The following is a 20,729-nucleotide window of genomic DNA, read 5'->3' on the forward strand; positions in this document are numbered from 1 at the left end:
TTACAGTGGCTTACTATAGCAGCTTGAACAGAATATAAACTACTTCTCCTTAAATTAATGCTTTAAATGGCCTGGCTCTCTCTTACATTTTTTTAACTTCTCTTTTCCAACAAACCAGTATGCTTACTGACATCCTTCTGTATTGATCTACTTTCCATTTCGGTTACATGCCTGACTACAGTTGGAGACAAATCTTCAATCTTCCACAGCATCTCTGAGACAGTACCATCTTTTAACTCCAACCTCAAAACACAACTTTTTCTTCAACGTTATCATTCCTTTATTCAGTTTTGAAAGTTCTTACTCATCAATCCAGCTTTTACAATAATAAAAAGAATTAGGCTACATATTTTTACTTCTTTTATAATATTCTGTGTTAGTTTAATGTTGTATTGTATTGTAGTGCCTAGTTGTTTTTTTTCCGTTTTGTTCTATGCATTTTATTTTGATCATTCTTGTAAAGTGACCTTGAGTTTATGATAAGGCTCATGCCATACGTATGCACACTGAAGACAGAGTAAGGGCTCTGGTGATGGTAATTACCCACCGAACCAGGGGTTGGCACTGTGGTCTAATGCCTTCTCACTTCCTTCCTCTGCAGAATTCAAGAATTGACAGCCACTACACCATTGACACCACTTTCATTATTTACCCTACTGAACCTGTCGCTTCTTCCTGAGTGGCTATATAACTGGGAACAGGCCATCTTGTTCTCCAATCTGTTTTGAACTTGCTTCTGGAAAAATGTCTCCACAAACTACTATGTATTTCACTTTTGTGCTGTAGAAAGGCGCTATACAGGCGTCCGACCCGGCACAGAAGGACAGAGAGGCACGTATAAAACAAGGACTTTTTATTTTCTTTTTCACCCGTGGGCGCACGTCTTCCCCGTGACCCACAGGCAATACACAGTCCCACAAGCACTCTTTTCCACACACCAACAATTCTTTCTCCTCTTCCACTACTCCTCCGCAAGCGTAGTCCTCCTGCTCCCGACCCTGGCTCTCTGAGTGGTGGTGGCTGGCCCGTTTTATATCCCACCCGGAAGCGTTCCAGGTGCTTGATCACCTGGTCCTAATTGCATTTCCGGGTGGGGCTGAAGATTCGACCAGCCGGGCTGCAGACTCCATGCAGCTTCCCTAGCGGCCATCCGAGCCCCCAACCAGGCTATGGAGGACTCCATCTCCCATGGAGCCATGCGCCAGGTTGGGGAATCATCGTCCGCCAGGGAGGCTGCCACCAAGCGTCCCGGGGGAGGTATTGAAGTGTCCATGGCATGGGACCCGGCTGTCCTTCACAGTGCGTTCTTTTAAACTATACAGGTTCACCCTGTTGGTGCCTCAACTCTTTTGCTTTGTTGTGTCTTCTTTTTACACTCTCTATATATAAAACATTATTATTATTGTTATTTATAATAACATTAATAAAAATAATAATGATAATAATAATATGTTGTTTTTCATTTGGGCTTCTTTTTGTTTTACTGTTTGCTGATGATATTTTAACAGGATGAAGAACTACTGTCTCCCTAAGCAGCAGCTGCTGCCCTGCCCTTTTTCCCCTTGCAATATTCAAAGCCACTGAATTCTTTAATTTGCTCTATTATATCTCTAACTTTTACACATGTTCAATACAAATGGCAAAATTTCCACTTCTAATGCTGTCACTGACAAAGCAGTCAGTCACAAGGGAATGACTAGTGTACCTAATAAAGTGTCATTTTTTGTACCGAGACAGAGATATTATTCTATAGCTTTGGCTGTTTTAATACATCACAAATTTCTTGTAAGTAATTTCATTGCTTACATATTCTAATACAAATTCAATGCATTATATTTTTGTTACAGTTAAACAGTTAAAGCTTCCTTTCTTCATTCAGCTGAAACAGAAGAAACAGTAGAATTAGATATATACCTTTGAATTTTGCTGCTTAAATCTTAATATCTTTGACTTCACTGTAATAAAATGGATTGCATTGCTCACAGTGCCAGGTTGAATAACAGATGTTGACATGAACCCTAATGACTAACTTATTGACTCTTCCCTCTTGTCAACCACAGACTCTAACCTAAGCTGCCATAAGAGAGAAAAATACTTACCAAATCTTCCCCTGTTAGAAACAAGCTGTGCATTTTATGAGCAAGCCCAGTTCTCATTTGAGATTGCTATGGGTAGTGATTTACGTCTCATACTATAATCTCATTTTAAGGGTGAATAAATCAGTTTGTGCCTGCTAGTCTAAGAACAACCAAGGCAAGGAAGAATTCTTTCCCAGTCTGAACAGAGTTTATTTAATCATAGAAGACAAATATAAGAAATGCAATTTATTCATGCACCAGTAGATAAAAGCTGATAAATGTACACATACATGAAGTTAATAAATGCTACTGTAACAAAATTTACATTTTCCTTTGAAAGTGAATTTATTTAAAATGCAAATATGAATCAAGGCACTGATTTATCCAAAGTAATTCTGTCCAGCACTCTTAAATATTAATAATTATCAACCAGAAGAATAACATTTATTTTAACTATGAATATAAGCTAGCTTTCTTTTCACTCCACATTTGTTTATATCGCATGATCTTTTTCACATACAAAATATTACAGACAATAAAATAGGTCATTATTAGGATGTCACACTTAAATAATACGATGTAAGATAGATTTAAATTAAGTTTCTACAAGTACATTATCATTTGTCACACAGCACAATGCCATTTCCTTGCTCACAGTTCACAAAGTATTTTAATGTAGTTCATTGCTGTTGCCATTCTTAAACAGATGGTGCTGGTATCAGATTTAGTTACCCATTACTATCAAGATGGCATGGTGGTTAGGACTTATACATAACAACATTACATCTGCAGGGGCCTAGATTTGTTTCTCAGTCTAGACATGTGCAGAGTTCATCTTCTCCATGAATCGATATGAATTCTCTACAGTTTCCTTACAAATAAGTACTGGAATCTCCAAACTGTATCAGTAGGAATAATTATGAATGTGAGTGCCCTTCCAAGACATCTGCTTCATTCATAATTTTGTGATGCAAAAAAAATTTTTTTTTTGGTAAAATTTGCCAAATCATTTTTTGCACCAAATACGGTGACCTTCTATGCTGATTATTTTCCTGGAAAGTTGCCATGTGAAAGGATGGTTTGATATGATGTTTTCTTGCAGCATTATCTAATTAAAACAGAAACATTAAATAAGTTAATCACTACACCTTAGATGAGCAATCATAGAACGTAATGTGTGTAAAATGTAACAGAGGCCTCTATCCACCTATTCATAATATTTCAAATATTATTAAAAACATGAACTTTTTTCCAAAACACTAGTGTATGTACATCAAATATATGCATATCTGAAATAATAAAACAAGAGGTTCTGTGGTGCTGTTTAGTCCTTTGCTTATTTATTGTTCCTTATAAAATGCCACACATAGATTTCTTTCTTCTCAGTTTGCTCATAAACTGACTCTCCTATGAAACTGAGAATATTTAATTCTTACTTCAATTACCTTTACACTTATTTGCTTAACAGATTTTACTTCTTTGTACTAGGAGAGAATATTCTATGGATACTTACCTCACTTTACAAAAACTAATAGAACCTAATTTGTTGACTATGTGACATTTCAGCAGGCTTTTCCTATTTAATATTATAGTATAAGTACTAGTCCGATAATATCTAAATTGTGAAACCTTTAAAAGTAGACTTCATTTTACCTATAGAGAATGTCACAATCCTCTCAAGCAAATAAAAATACACTGGAAACTCTATACTGTTTCTTTATGCCTGCCTGATTGTTGTTTTCTTTCTTTCTTTCTTTCTTTCTTTCTTTCTTTCTTTCTTTCTTTCTTTCTTTCTTTCTTTCTTTCTTTCTCTCTCTCTCTCTCTCTCTCTCTCTCTCTCTCTCTCTCTCTCTTTCTTTCTTTCTTTCTTTCTTTCTTTGCTGGAAAAAGATCAAGTATTAAAGTGGTAAACACAAATGACAACAAGAGAAGGTGGAGTTATACTTAGAAAATTACTAGAAATTCAGATATTCTTTATTATGGGGAAAGTCGATACGCCATACCAGTGGCATGTACGAGTCTAAAACCAATATGAACAACTATATATAAGAAGAGTGAAAAAGCAGAATTTCAATTTGGACCAGGAAAACATTTAATATAAGAATACAACCACCATGAGTGAAATCATCTCACCTTATGTACAGACAGATGCTACCAGAAAAAAAAGAAACTTGTGAACTGAAAGGACACAAAAGGCAGATGACACTTAAGTGAACAGGCCTGAAGCACAATCTACCTGGAACATATGGGAAATGCAAAAACAGGCAGATAATGCAGGCAAGATGGGAAGTAGAAAAAAGGAGGTGGACAATGGATTCATGTTGGGCTTTCATCTTTATTATTGTTATACAGTACAGAATTTTTGCAAAAAAGAATTTGAAAGTTGTGATAATAGCATTTTTGGGTTATGTAAATTAAAAACAGAAAATGCACCACAGCGATACTTTCACTTCTTCTTTGGTGTTCTCTTTAGAAAAATAACTTGTAGGCAAATTTGGTTGTAAAAGTATGTATTTATACCTTTACAGCTCTGTCTCACTCTCTCGGCTCTCTCAGATTGCAATAGTCACAATTTTAATAATAATATTATGGAGTGATCAAATTTTCCTAGCCTCAAGTGTCCCAACAAAAAAATTCTTCCAGTTGAGCAAAGGAAGTCTATGTGTTAGTAGTGTGGTAAAGGTAATTACAATCAATTTGTCCTTCTCCACTTTCAGCCCATCAAGGAGTACACCAAGCACAGCTGTTAATGAGTTAGGAGTGACTTTGACAAGGCTGTCTGATAGGTATTCAAAGATTTTTGTCCAGAATTATATTAATTTGGTGCAATCCTAAGGCTGGAGTTATACTTCATGCGACGCAATGCATGCTGCAGCGGACGCTCCTGCTACGCAAGCATTGAAGTGTTCATACTTGCGTGCGTACTTTACGTAAATCTGGAGGAATCCGCCAGGTGGCAGCGCGAGATATTATCACGGTGAGAATATGTTCGGCTTCTCTGTGTTGTGAATTGCCTAGAACACCCATTAAATTCCGATGACACCTTACCACAATATCTCTGATAAGGATGTTTATTGATTAAATCCAGGGATGTGTCCATTCCAGCAAGCATTGGGCACGAGTGAGAAACAATCCCTGGACGATGCCTCGGCTCATTGCAAGGTGAATACAAGCACACACATACACTAGCGTAATTTTGGCGGCACCAAATCCCCAAATCTGCATATCTTTGGAAGGAAACTGGAGCACACTGAGGAAACCCAGCAGGAAAATGTGTAAACTCCAGGCAGGGAATATCAGCGATGTGACTCCACTGCAAGACAGCAGCGCTAACGCTCCGCCACTGTGTCACCCCATGTGTGTAATTATTAACAGAATTCATTATTTAAACGAAATTACTGATTTATCTGTAAAATGTAATATACATACTTTAATGGTTTTCATCATGAAAGTGATATCAAGTGTAAATCTAAGGATTCTAAATGTGCAGAGAGTTGGAATATCATACATTTAATGTGCTCAGTGTGGCGATCTATTGCTGGCGATTTGCTGCTGTCAGGAGCAGAGGAAGCCCTAGAAAAAAAGATGGCACAGAAGATGGTATGTGAGAATTTTAAAACGTATCGTGTCATTACGATCGGGAATATGTGACGCTTGAATATAAAAGCACCATGAATACATCTGTATGTCGGCATTTTGCTTCACCACATTGAACCATTTATCAAATATCAAAGTGCACACACCGATCTCGTAGGATCCGCAAAGTGGCTTTCTGTCACATGTAGATAGTAAACAGAGACTCTGACGTCACATTCCAACTTTTAGCACACTGTGCCTCCCGACTTTTTGCTGGTACTGCAACTCGCGCACGCATTGCGTTAATTTCTGAGGGCCTGCTCAGAGGACGCGTCAAATGAATGCTGGGAAAGCGTGGCAGCCATGATGCATGTGCGTACGCGTTCTGAGCATGAAGTATAAACGAGCCCTAAGTAGTGCCATGTCACCTTCTGCTTTAGGTCTTCTGCTGTAGTGTCACCCTTTAGATGAATGGATGCTTTTCATTCCAAATAAATGAGGTTATAATTGAGTGCAATTTCTTAAAGAATGATTTGTTAATGTATATAATGCTCTGAAATAGAAAATGAAACTTGGGAAGGATTTTCATCTTGACAGTTTCGCTTCTCCTTGCTAATGTGAGATGAAGGGTAAACCATCTGTTCACATCTTGTTTAATTTTTTCCATGCTGAAAACAAAATTTTGCTGAAAAAAATCTTCATATTTACTTGTGATGTTTACCCTGAGGAATTTAAACTGGTCTGTTAAAATAAATGGGTAGGTGTCCACTCTAATATTGTGTGCTAGAGAGTTCACTGGAAATAGCACACTTTTATTCAAAAGAACTTTGAATCAAGGTATCTTTTGAAATTCTGCTGGTGCATTAAGGACTACAGGTACAGAAGTTTGTGGGTCTGTTATATACAGTACCATATCATCTGCATATTGTGAGATTTTCTGTTCTAGTCTTTCTCTAGTAATCCTCTTCATCCCTGATGCATTTTGAAAGTGAATGGCCAAAAGCACAATGGTGATTGCAAAGAGCAATGGTGATAGGGGGCATCCTTGATGAGTACCACATTCTAGTTTGAAGTAGTTTGAAATAATGTTGTTAATACAGACAGAGGCTTCTGGATTGGTATACAGAAATTTTATCTATGCATATATGTTTGGGCCAAATCCAAATTTGTGCAATGTGGTGAATAGGTAGTACCATTCAACCATTACAAATGCCTTTTCTGCACCCAAACATAATAAGATCTTTGTTGTATTAGATTTTATGGGTGAGTATATTACATCAAGCAAAAGTCAAAGATTGTGCCTGTCTTTAAATCCAGTTTGGGCCAAACTCAAATTTGTGCATCTAATGAATATTAAAATATATATAATGACTAGAAAGAATGTTAGTCAGTCATTCTCCAACCCGCTATATCCCAACACAGGGTCACGGGGGTCTGCTGGAGCCAATCCCAGCCAGCACAGGCCGCAAGGCAGGAACAAATCCTTGGGCAGGGCGCTAGCCTACTGCAGGTGAAAGAATGCGGTGCAGTAAAATTAAATAAAGGTACCTCAGGTAAAATACAAATTTAAAAAAAAGCTTTTAGTACTAATATTAGTTAATTTATTTATTAAGAAAAGTTCAATACAATACATAACAAAAAAAGAAATATATGTGTAGCTAATGAAAACAGAGAAAATATTGTGCTTCTAAGTAGCTTTCAGTGTTCACAGTAGAATGCTTTTAATTTTTACAGATACAGGCCAAATTCAGTATTTTTCCCCACTAAAATAAGCAAATAACCCAAAATTATTTAAAATTTGGCTTCTCTTTTTTCAGTACGGGTTGAATCTCACTTTGCTTTTTTTTTGTAATTTTCAATTCCTTTTATTGTATATAATTCAAAGTAAATGTATACAGTATTGTTATTTGTGTAATTAGTAATACTATTGTATTGTTCTGGTTTTTGAAAATAAAGTATTAGAAAAAAATGTAATACCTTTTCTTCTCAATACTAGTGATGTTTTGGCATGTAATCTCGGCTATAACAGAACTTTTCTTTATGTGTGCAGACTTCTCTAACATTAACATTAATTTACACGGAGAAAAGACAGTTTTCCCTCAGGAATTAGTAAAGCATATCAAATACAAATCAAAAGTAAAAAAATAATACCTGCCCCTTTTTTGCTAACTGCTATAGAAGCTTAAAAGTTCATGCACTGTTTTCATCATAAAAAAAATCAAAAAATGGGATCCAGCTGCCTTGTCCAGCTCAACTGGCATCAGATTACTGTGATACACCATCACATTACCATCATCTAACAAAATATAGCCATATAGATTTAAATATTATGTAATCTGAAAGTAGCACAACCACCTGCTTCCCTAGAAAGTGTTTTGGCTTCAAACTAGCTAAATTATAACATCAGCAACTCAGACTAAGAATAAAATGCCCTAGAGGTAAAAGAAGACAAGCCACAACAACAAGGAATTAATGCACAGACTACACACAGTGCCTGACTCTAACACAAGAGTCTGGGGCAGTCTGGTAGCAGTGCTAACCACCATGTAGCCAGATGCTTACTGGGCAGCGGTAAAGTACTAAACTACTGAAAAAGAAGTGATAAGGAGGCCTTTTGCTATTGCGCATGTAAAAATTTGGAATAGCTTACCAATACAAATTCTCTAGGCAAATACTGTACAATTTTAAAAATTGCCAAAAACCCATTATTTTAAAATGGCTTTATTGTAGCTACCTTTTAGTTGTATCCTTATTAGTCTATATGGCCACTGAATTATAATTTTCCTCTGGGTTCTACAATTCCATACTAATCTATACTATTCTCTGCTGCCTATTCTTTTTCTTCTGTGGTGGCGATCTGCACCACCACCACCTAATCAAGGAACCATGCTACCCGCTGTGTTTATGGATTGAATAGTGGGTGTCCCAGATGTCCACATGACCATCAGCATCAAATTCTTCAATGTGAAGCCTGAAAACCATAACAACTGATTTAGAACATTTATATTAGGTAGAATTCCCAGTGGGGGCTGGGTGGTCTTTTGGCCTTGGAACTGCTGCAGATTTTTTTTTTTCCAGCCTAACTAGAGTTTTTTATTTTTTTTCTTCCTGGCCAACTTACCTTTTTTTTTTTGTTACATACTGTATACAATTATTACCTAATGTTGTTTGTTTATATTTTTTATTAACTTCCTTTATAATGTATCTTGTAAAGAACTTACATTTTTTGTATGAATATGCGCTATATAAATAAACGTTGTTGTTCTATTTTCATACCTCTTTGCTGGTTTGTGCTACCTAGGGTTGACTAACAAAAGCTATGATTTGAGGTTTAAAGCCGATCTCTTCAGTTGGAAACAGGTTTCCAGTTGCCAAACAATTTCAAATTCCAAAAAAGCATTTTTTGTAGATTAAAAGTTGCATTTAGCATACAATGGAAAAAAACCCTTAAGATAACAAAGTTGAAGGTTATTATAAATATTTTAATAACAAATTAAATTACTGAAGGAATCTTATTGTTACACCCTAAGAGAGCAAACAGAAACAGATTGGGATGCAACATTCAAATATAGCTGTAGACTTTTACATATAGGTAGGTATTAATGATACTAATAGTAATAATTTAAGGAAATAATCACTTTTTATGATATGAAACGAAGTTAGAAAAGGAAACTGTGATGTTTTAGAAACAGCAAAAATATATTTACTAAGACACTTGGCCAAACATTCTTAGACTGACCCATCTGGAATTGCTCTCAGTCTGTTCAGTGATGCATGAAGTGTAAAACTCACAATAACCTTCTCAGCTTTCCTCAGCATAGTTAAATCCATTGAGTATTCCATGCACTATGTACTGAAAGTTTTTAGATCTTAAAAACTGAAAGTGTTTTTTAACAATTGTACTATAAATATTGATAGATTACTCACTGTGATGGATATCTTTAATCTTTGTTTTTATGCTACCATAATGAAAGACATTTTTGAGAAAAAAAAAACAGAAAAATCAAATGGTGTTGGTTGCTTTTGCTGGATGTCAGAATATTTTGAAAATAATTACATTTTCCAGAGATTAAAAAGCACAATTTAATTTTAGGTTTTTTAAATTTTACATGTAAACATGTATGTGATGTAACTACTATGTAAATGTCATACTGTGAACATTTTCATTCATTTTGTTTAGATTTTGCAACACTGATATAGCATTCTTAGTATTCTACTTACCAGGCAATACTTTATAGCAACATTATTTTGCAGATTTGCTGCAGATATTATTTTATATATTTCAGTGATTTTGATAGAAAAATAAAGTATTAAAATTACATTAATTGCTGCTTCTTAAAGGTAAGAATCAGTGTAATGAAAAGGAAGGTGTATTGCTGCTCAAGAGTCTGGAAGTAAGGGATTTTATCAATATAAAAGTGTCATATTAATTAAAGGTCTGTGATACATCTTGCATATTTACAGCTAGAATTCTACAAAAGGAGAAAATGAATCATGTATATTAAAATAGTCCTTTATTCCTGAGCTTTCGACACCTATCATGTGTCATCATCAGAGGAAAATGATTAAACATACAGGAATCAATGGTAATATATAGCAAATGAGGAAGGGGTGGAGGTAGGTGGGTGTAAGAGGGGTGTAGCAAAACACACAAATAATAACAAAAGACTTTAAAACCAACCCCCTCCAAACCTCACCTTACTAATCCACACCCCTCTTACACCATTTGCTAAATTACCATTTATCTTTACTAGCTATATATTTTGGAAGGGACAACTTCTGGAGTAATATATCTATGACTTTTGATGAATGATTGGGTGTTGTTTGGGAATAGTTATTCTCTTCTTCTTCTTCTTTCAGCTGCTCCCGTTTATTGATTGCCACAGCGGATCATCTTCTTCCATATCTTTCTGTCCTCTGCATCTTGTTCTGTTACACCCATCACCTGAATGTCCTCTCTCACCACATCTATAAACCTTCTCTTAGGCCTTCCTCTTTTTCTCTTGCCTGGCAGCTCTATCCTTAGCATCCTTCTCCCAATATACCCAGCATCTCTCCTCTGCACATGTCTAAACCAACGCAATCTCACCTCTCTGACTTTGTCTCCCAACCGTCCAACTTGAGCTGACCCTCTAATGTACTCATTTCTAATCTTATCCATCCTCGTCACACCCAGTGCAAATCTTAGCATCTTCATCTCTGCTACCTCCAGCTCTGTCTCCTGCTTTCTTTTTCTGGTCAGTGCCACCGTCTCCAACCCATATAACATAGCAGGTCTCACTACCGTCCTGTAGACTTTCCCTTTCACTCTTGCTGATATCATCTGTCACAAATTACTCCTGACACTCTTCTCCACCCATTCCACCCTGCCTGCACTCTCTTTTTCACCTCTCTTCCACAATCCCCATTACTCTGCACTGTTGATCCCAAGTATTTAAACTCATCCACTTTCACCAACTCTACTCCCTCCATCCTCACCATTCCACTGACCTCCCTCTCATTTACACACATGTATTTTGTCTTGTTCCTACTGACCTTCATTCCTTTCCTCTCTAGAGCATTCTCCACCTCTCCAGGGTCTCCTCAACCTGCTCCCTAGTATCGCTACAGATTACAATGTCATCAGCAAACATCATAGTCCATGGGAACTCCTGTCTAATCTCGTCTGTCAACCTGTCCATCACCATTGCAAATAAGAAAGGGCTCAGAGCCAATCCCTGAAGTAGTCCCACCTCCAACTTGAATGCATCCATCACTCCTACCGCAGACCTCACCACTGTTACACTTCTCTCATACATATCCTGTATAACTCTTACGTATTTCTCTGCCACTCCCAATTTCCTCATACAATACCACAGCTCCTCGCAAGACACCCTGTCATATGGTTTCTCCAGGTCCACAAAGACGCAATGCAACTCCTTCTGGCCTTCTCTGAACTTCTCCATCAACATCCTCAGAGCAAACATTGCATTTGTGGTGCTCTTTCTTGGCATGAAACCATACTGCTGCTCACTAATCATCACCTCACTTCTTAACCTAGCTTCCACTACCTCTTTCCCATAACTTCATGCTGTGGCTCATCAATTTTATTCCCCTGTAATTACTGCAGTCCTGCACATCCCCCTTATTCTTAAATATCGGCACCAGTACACTTCTTCTCCACTCCTTAGGCATCCTCTCACTTTCCAAGATTCCATTAAACAATCTGGTTAAAAACTCCACTGCCATCTCTCCTAAACACATCCATGCTTCCATAGGTATGTCATCTGGACCAATGGCCTTTACATTTTTCATCCTGTTCATAGCTGTCCTTACTTCCTCCTTGCTAATCCGTTGCACTTCCTGATTCACTATCTCCACATCATCCAACCTTTTCTCTCTCTCATTCTCTTCATTCATCAGCTTCTCAAAGTACTCTTTCCATCTGCTCAACACACTCTCCTCGCTTGTGAGTATGTTTCTATCTTTATCCTTTATCACCCTAACCCGCTGCACATCTTTCCCAGCTCGGTCCCTCTTTCTAGCCAATCGGTACAGGTACTTTTCTCCCTCCTTAGTTTCCAACCTCTCATACAACTCATCATACGCCTTTTCTTTAGCCTTCACCACCTCTCTCTTCACTTTGCGCCTTATCTCCTTGTACTCTTGTCTATTTTCTGCATCTTTCTGACTATCCCACTTCTTCTTTGCCATCCACTTCCTCTGTATACTCTCCTGTATTTCCTCATTCCACCACCAGGTTTCCTTTTCCTCCTTCCTCTTTCCAGATGTCACGCCAAGCACCCTTCTTGCTGTCACCCTTACTACATCTTCTGTAGTTTCCCAGCTGTCTGGTAACTCTTCACTGCCACCCAGTGCTTGTCTCACCTCCTCCCTAAATTCAACCTTGCAGTCTTCCTTTTTCAGCTTCCACCATTTGATCCTTGGCTCTGCCCTCACTCTCTTCCTCTTCTTGGTCTCCAACATCATCCTACAGACCAGCATCCTATGCTGCTTAACTACACTTGCCCCTGCCATCACTTTTCAGTCTTCAATCTCCTTCAGATCAATCTTCTGCATAGGATGTAATCTACCTGTGTGCATCTTCCTCCACTCTTGTACGTAACCCTATGTTCCTCCCTCTTCTTAAAATATGTATTCACCACAGCCATGTCCATCCTTTTGGCAAAATCCACTATCCTCTGATCTTCTTCATTCCTCTCCTTGACACCATACCTACCCATTACCTCCTTGTCTCCACTGTTCCCTTCACCAACATGCCCATTGAAATCCACTCCAATCACTACTTTCCCTCTCTTGGTTACACTGTTCATCACTTCATCCAACTCACTCCAAAAATCTTCTTTCTCACCCATTGCACACACATCTTGTGATGCATATGCACTAACAACATTCCTCATCACACCTCCAATTTCCAGCTTCATAATCATTACTCTGCCTGACACTGTTTTCACCTCCAAAACACTCTTGACTACTGTTCCTTCAGAATAACTCCTACCCCATTTCTCCTCCCATCCACACCATGATAGAACAATTTGAATCCACCTCCAATTCACCTGGCCTTATTCCCCTTCCATTTAGTCTCTTCCACGCACAATATATTAACCTTCCTTCTTTCCATCATATCTGCTAACTCTCTTCCCTTACCAGTCATACTGCCAACATTCAAAGTTCCTACCCTCAGTTCCACTCTCTTTACTTTCCTTCTCTCCTCCTGCCTCCGGACACGTCTCCCCCCTCTTCTTCTCCTTCTTCTTCGGCGAACAGTAGCCCAATTTCCACCAGCACCCTGTTGGCTAACAGTACTGGTGGCGGTCATGGTTAACCCGGGGCTCGACCAATCCAGTATGGAAATTTGTATTGTTGTCCGCATATTGATTTGGCAAAAGTTTTACACCAGATGCCCTTCCTGATGTAACCCTCCCCATTTATCCGGGCTTGGGACTAGCACGAAGAAACACACTGGTTTGTGCATCCCCTGTGGCTGGGTTGGGAATAGTTATTCTCTATGCTATATATTTGTAGTAATGTTTTATTTGTAAGACATTTAGCAAATCAAATTTCATCCATTTGGTTGATGACAGTAAGCATGTCATATATTATAAAATCAGGATAAAATATAAAATCTAATAATTGTTTAGTTTGGGTACTGAATGCCGTGTTGCCTTAAAATATCATTCATCAAAATATAACCACTAAGGCCTTTGTCATTTTTTATCATTTTTAATTCATGGCACCTTCACAAGAAATGTAAGTCACTCTGACTTTAGCACTGCATCCCAACTTGCAATCTTATTACTGCCAAAACATGTGCTAACTCTTGTGAAGTGCAAAGATTAACAAAACACTAAAAAGAAAAAAAAAACCATAATGACAATGGAAAGAAAATACTGTTGCTCCTAATGACAACCAGTTTCATTTTATAGAGAATTTGTTCTTACAAACTATTAAAATGCTTGTGTCATTTGACTTTCACATATTTTTAGCTGTCTTATATTACACTGCTCAGCACTTTCTTGACTAAATGGTGCTCTGGGTAAAAAGGTTCTCCTGAATGCATTTTAAAGACATCATTTTATCTTTACGCAGCTGTCCATATCACAGAAACTCCTGTATTAAAAATAATAGGACATCAGTTATAATGGGATGATATTTATTATGCGAGAGGAAAATCATGTAATGAAAAGGCAAGCCCTTTACAGTCTCTGGGCACTCAGTTTTCTCATTTATTTTAGGATGATACAATGTTCATATTACGCCCCATAAAACAATAATGTAATAATAAAGCTTTACACTGAAGTGTCATAAGTCAGACGATCATTCTATCAGTAGTTGTAGAATGTGCTCCAGTGCTTAATGGAAATTGTTACTCTCTTTCGTGTATTGTGAGCTCCTTGTACAATCATGTTCTTAAAGAATACATTAAGAGAAATAAAGAATGAAAAAGGAAATATATAAAAACAGTAACTGTCTGCTTTTGGGATCAGCTACCCAGGTCAGCCCACAAACTGTGATAAGTGCTTTAATGGTACATGGTGTTGTTGAAAAATTGACCACTATCTTTGTTCGAGAATTACAATCACTTTATTTTAAATGAAAGTCCATAATGATTCAGTGCTTGTTTATAATATATTATTTTAAATTAATTTGAAAGTTTAAAAATGAAATGAGTACATGTCCTAGTGAGAATGGTAATTACATCCAGGATAGTGAGAGGCATCCCTATTTTTAAACACTGCCTAATACTAGATGTACAGATAACGCAAGGGGTTCAGCATAAAGAATATCTTCATAAGAACTGAAAGGAAAACAGGACAACAACAAACATTAAACAAGGTTGGCTGAACCCAAATCATGCTTTTCTCTGCATTGTTTCAGTGCTTTTGCGACGTATTGAAAATTGTTCCAATGTCAAGGTGAATGAGAGATGGTGGAGTTCAAGTATTTTTTTAACCAGAGGCTAGTTGGACTTGTAAATATACAAAACCTTCATAATTTATAATTAAATCTCTATACAAAGTGTACAGCCTCTGTTCAGGTTATTAGGTGCCCATATAGTATGTATGATTTTAGAACACACTGATGGAGAAGAGAGAATATGTTTGATTAGAAACAGACATTAAGCAAAAAACTAACTTTAAATTGTATGCCAGGGCTTGTTTTCAGGCAGTGGTGAGTATTGTATTTGAAAAAGAGAAAACAAAAATGATTTGACCTCTTTATTTCCTCACAAACAGGAACAGATACACTGATAAGGGCTAAAAGGGAAACAGAAATGCATAAATGGTTTTGATTGTGCCTTCCTGAATGGCATCATTTTAAAGAAAACAGTCCAGATTACAGAACTAATTTCAGTGAGGTTTGTGTGAGGGGCATATGTGCAGTAAAGGGACAAGGGAGTGTTTCTAGGAATTGCTGATATCAGAGTCATGCTCCCCCTTGGGGTTTCCAGTTCAGTGGGCAACCTTGGTGGGGGGATCCCCTGAGGGATGTATGAGAAACTGGGAATGGCTTGCAGGATTCTGGGAGAAGATACTGATTTCTTGGAGACTACCAGAACTTCTGGAGACTTCCTGAAAGAAAAATAAATAATGCATAGTGGCATGCAAGATGATAGTCATTTTTGCAATACCACCTTTATTTGCAACTCATTCTGCACATTATTGAGCAAGTTTTTATATTTTATTTTGTATATGCATTGTAATTTTGCTGATTTAATTTTTTCAAGAAAAATACAATGGCCAATGATACTCTCTCATAGCTCCAAAGACTTAGATTTGAATTGTGGTCTTTGTTGTTTTTACCTCTTGTTCTTTCATCCGTGTGTGTTTTTCCTCAAAAATACTCATTTCCTCACACTTCCTTAAGACATGCATATTAGCTCAATTTGTGGCTTAAAATTCTCTGTGAATTAGTGAGTTTGTGGTATGTATAAGAGTACCCTTAAATGGGCTTAAATGACATCCAAGTTCATGCCTTATTTCCAATATATCTGGCTCTCAATAACCATGTATTGGAATTAGATTCAGAAAATGGATGGATGGTATAATTAGTATTTCCATTTCCTAATGTAACTGTGACAACACGTATAAGTAAAGGTATCCATTATACTGGAGTAGTAAAGGAGCGTCACTTTTATACATCATAATTTTGACAGGTGTTTGTCCCGCCCCCCTGGCATTTCCGGTACTCACAGTCTGCCACTTGAGTTAATTTGGGTGTTTCCCTGCGCGCTGATCTCTGCCTGTTGTCGGGTGCGCTGTCCGGCATCAGCCCTTTTGTCAGTCGTGCGTATGGAAAATGATCGGCTGCTCTTAGCCTTGATCCTAAAAACTTGGGTCTGTTCATCTTTGTGATCCGAACCGGTCCTTCGGGGCCCCCCTGTAAGGCGTCAAAAGGTAAGTCAGTGATTTTGGGGCGGAGCAGGCATCCTGCTCGTGGCTGCGCACAGCGCCGGGGTGTGTACAGAGCGTACAGAGAGGTTGAGTGAGCTTGCTCTTATCTGTTTACAGCGCCCGGGTGTGTACAGAGATTACAGAGAGCTTGAGTGACAGACCCCTGCAAGAGGATGGAAAGGAAAACTTTAGAGAGGCTCTATTACACACCCAAGGAGCCTGGCAGTTTCGGTGGTATTAACAGCTTCTTGAGAAATGTATCAAGTCGTCGGAAAAATGTTAAGCGAAAAAATGTGCTGGAATGGATGAGTGGGCAATACACTTACAGCGTGCACAAACCAGCACGGCTGAGGTTCAAGAGAAACAGAACCATTGTTTCAACGGTCGATGACCAGTGGCAAGCCGATTTGGTAGAGATGTCTTATTACTCAAGATTCAATGATGGATATAAATTTATCCTCACGTGTATCGATGTGCTGTCAAAATATGCTTGGGCTGTGCCATTAAAGGCCAAGACAGGGAAAGAAGTTTCTCGGGGTTTTAGTTTGATCTTTAGACAGGGTCGAGTTCCTAAGAAGCTACAGACAGATCAAGGCAAAGAATTTCATAACACATTGGTCCAAAAACTACTCAGACAGAACAATATTGTACATTTTGTCACGAACAGCGATGTAAAGGCCAGCATAGTAGAACGGTTCAATAGAACCTTAAAGTCCAAAATGTGGAAATATTTTACATATGCCAATACTTTTCGGTATATAGATGTCCTGTCAGACTTTCTGCAGAGTTATAACCACAGTTTTCACTCCACAATTAAAACAAGCCCTGTAGATGTGACTCCTGAAAATGCTCTGAGTGTTTGGAAAACAGTCTATGGCAGGTCAGGGCAAAGAAAATCTACTCCGTGCACTTTGAAAATAGGGGATCATGTCCGTGTTTCAAAATTAAAAGGTGTATTCGAAAAAGGCTATGAGCAGTCGTTTACAGATGAAATATTTATTATCGTGGACTGCTTAAAACGGATCAAACCTGTCTACAAACTAAAAGATTATGCAGGTGATGAAATTCAAGGGACGTTTTATGCAGAAGAGTTACAAAAAATAAACCCCGATGCTAACCAGGTGTACCGCATCCAGAAAATTCTAGCCAGTCGTGGACGTGGTAGAAACAAGCATGTATTGGTAAAATGGCTTGGCTGGGACAAGAAATTTAACAGTTGGGTCAAGGCTTCAGAAGTGAAAGACATAAGAAGTTGAAAAAAAAAAAAAAATAAAAATGTCTACATTCAGAAATGGCTTTTATGTGACACTGCCGAGTAATTCATCGGCCTGGATTTTTCCCAACAACACGATAGCATCATTCACCGTTCGGCTAGCCAAGACAATAGAACTGTCCAGAGACTGGGAAGTGGCGTTGGTGGAACTGACATACCCAAAAACGTTCAATTCCATCACTCAACCAACACAATTTACGCTAATGAATGAGGAAACAAGATCAACAAAATGGACATACACTTTAAACAAAGGCTATTTCAGGAATATTGAAGCATTGTTGTCGGAAATGAATCATGTCATTAATACCACCCCGTCATCACCTAAGGCAATACTTAAATACAATCCTGCCAGTAGAACCGTTCGCCTGATTAGTGATAAAAGCATTTTGCTCCAAGTGTCCGGGGAGCTGTCTTACATTCTCGGGTTTGATCATGATAAGCCGTCTCACAAGTCACCCAACTCGGCAGATATCACAGGTGGTTTTTCCACCATGTTCGTGTATACAGATATTATCGAACCACAACTTGTTGGAGATACGCATGCGCCATTACTGAGATGTGTAAACATAAAAGGCGAAGACGGTGCAAATGTCACCATATTTTTTGAAAAGCCACACTACTTACCACTCACCGTGCAAAGCTTCAATACTATAAGGATTGAAATTAAGACGGACCAGAATAAACCAGTTCCGTTCCAGTATGGTAAAGTAATAATCAAGTTGCATTTTCGTCCAGCAAGATCTATCAATTTTTAAACATGCTTGTAACAAAAAACTATGGAGATCCACGCACCTACGCATCTTATTACAAGATACAAGCTGGCAATGGTCTACCAGGGTTTCATGGTCTCCCTGTCCAGTACGGTGGTGGTATTGGTGGTATTTTTAAAGCTCTCTTCAGAAAAGCAGTGCCTCTGTTTAGGCGTGGGCTAGAAATTGCTAAACCTCATGTCAAGTCTGCAGCGAAAAGCATTGCTAATGATGTCATGAGTCACGTGGCTGGTGCTGTAATGAATAAAGTTGCAACACCCCAACAAGAAGGTTCTGGTATGATTGTTATAAAGAGAGGTGTTAAAAGAAAAAGACACACACCCCATCTAGCACTGCTCGGGCCACCTGCACGGCCCAGGAAGACAGCAAAGAGGAAAAAAGCTCGACACTCTGCCAAAAGAAAAAGAAAGTCAACCAAGAGAAGATCCAGAACTAAGCAAAATTCTAGTGATATATTCTAAACATGGCTTTTGTACACTGTGCGTCAGATGAATGTGCAAAATCGGAACTGGACGTATTCCAGCTGTCACCAACACAAACCAGCATTGAAAAAAGCTACTATGCCGAAGTGCCGCCTCTCACAGCATTGTCAGAAAATGCCCCACTTGAGTTTTCCATTGCCGGAAATGATCAATACCTGGACCTCAACAACACACTCCTCTACTTAAGCTGTAAAATACATAAAAATGATGGAACAAATCTGGCCGCCGATTCACGTGTTGCCCTTGTAAACTACCCGATTGCTTCTTTGTTCAGTCAGGTGGACATCACCATCGGGGACAGATTGATCAGCCAGAGCAATAACTGTTACCCATATCGAGCGTTTATCGAAACCGTACTAAATTACGGAGACGAGACCCTGAAAACACAATTTTCAGCTGGACTGTTCTATAAAGACACACCCGGTCACCACGAAGCCACTGCACTGGATGGCACAAATTTGGGGTTCAATAAAAGGGCTGCTTACACGTCCAGAAGCCATAGGGTTGATTTATTGGGTCACATCCATGCAGATCTCTTCTTTCAAGAGAAATTATTAATTAATGGGGTTGATGTAAAACTAAAGTTGGTGCGAAATAAGGATGACTTTTGTCTGATGAGCAATGGTGATGAATTTAAGGTCCGCATATTATCAGCATCATTATTTGTGAAAAGAGTTCAAGTCAACCCGGCAGTCAGACTGGGTCATGCTGAGGCCTTGATGACCAGCAACGCAAAATACCCAATCGACCGGGTTCAAATGAAAGTGTTCAGCATACCTACCGGGAGTCGTGTCTGCAACCAGGAAAACCTGTTTCTGGGACAGCTGCCCAAATTGGTTGTTTTGGGATTTGTTGACAATGCAGCTTTCAGTGGCAACTTTACACACAACCCCTTTAATTTTAAACATAACAACATCAACTTCATGGCTCTTTACCTGGATGGAGAGCAGATACCCAGCAAGCCTCTGCAGCCTGATTTTGCTAATGGACACTGTGTCAGAGAATATTTTCAACTGGTGGAGACCGCTGACAAGAGGATGAAATCTAAGGCCCTGTTAGTTGATCGTGAAGAGTTTGCTAAAGGCTATTCACCTTTTGCATTCAACCTAAGCCCTGATATGGAATCAACAGGACACTATTCACTCATCAAAACAGGCAACCTCAGGGCCGAAATAAGATTTGCTCAACCGCTGCAAGATACAGTGAATATGATTGTGTATGCAGTTTTTGACAACATCATTGAAATTAACATGCGTCGGCAAGTTATTTACGACTACAGTTAAGCCGTAGACATGTTCAGACATGCAGCCTCTGGACACTGTGCAGCTCAGGACCGCCCTTACATCTGGGCCGCTGACACGCATCCATTTTCTGGATGTATTCCCTTCAGATCAACTGCCCAAGGAGAAGTTGGTTGCCAGACCTCTGTTTATGATCGTAAACACAGATCCCCATGATAAACCCGGAAAGCACTGGATTGCCATTTACCTTGCAAATCATGGAAAAGCTGAATTTTTTGACTCGTATGGAATCCCCCCAGATTCTGAAATATTTCCCAAAGTTATTATGAAATTTTTGAAGATTAATGCTAAATGCATCACTTATAACAGTATTCAGTTACAGGAGTTTTTCTCAACCAGTTGTGGTCACCACTG

The 20,729-nt window shown here is 38.5% G+C and overlaps 1 protein-coding gene across 1 annotated transcript; it reads left to right on the plus strand.

Moving 5' to 3' along the window:
- The first annotated feature begins 19,055 nt into the window (after positions 1 to 19,055).
- LOC127528745 (uncharacterized protein F54H12.2-like) lies at positions 19,056 to 20,357 on the plus strand. The gene has a single exon (XM_051929464.1). The coding sequence runs from the start codon at positions 19,056 to 19,058 to the stop codon at positions 20,355 to 20,357; it is 1,302 nt and encodes a 433-aa protein (XP_051785424.1).
- The last annotated feature ends 372 nt before the right edge of the window (positions 20,358 to 20,729 follow it).

Source organism: Erpetoichthys calabaricus, chromosome 7 (assembly GCF_900747795.2).
Source record: "Erpetoichthys calabaricus chromosome 7, fErpCal1.3, whole genome shotgun sequence".
NCBI classification, from domain to species: Eukaryota; Metazoa; Chordata; class Cladistia; order Polypteriformes; family Polypteridae; genus Erpetoichthys; species Erpetoichthys calabaricus.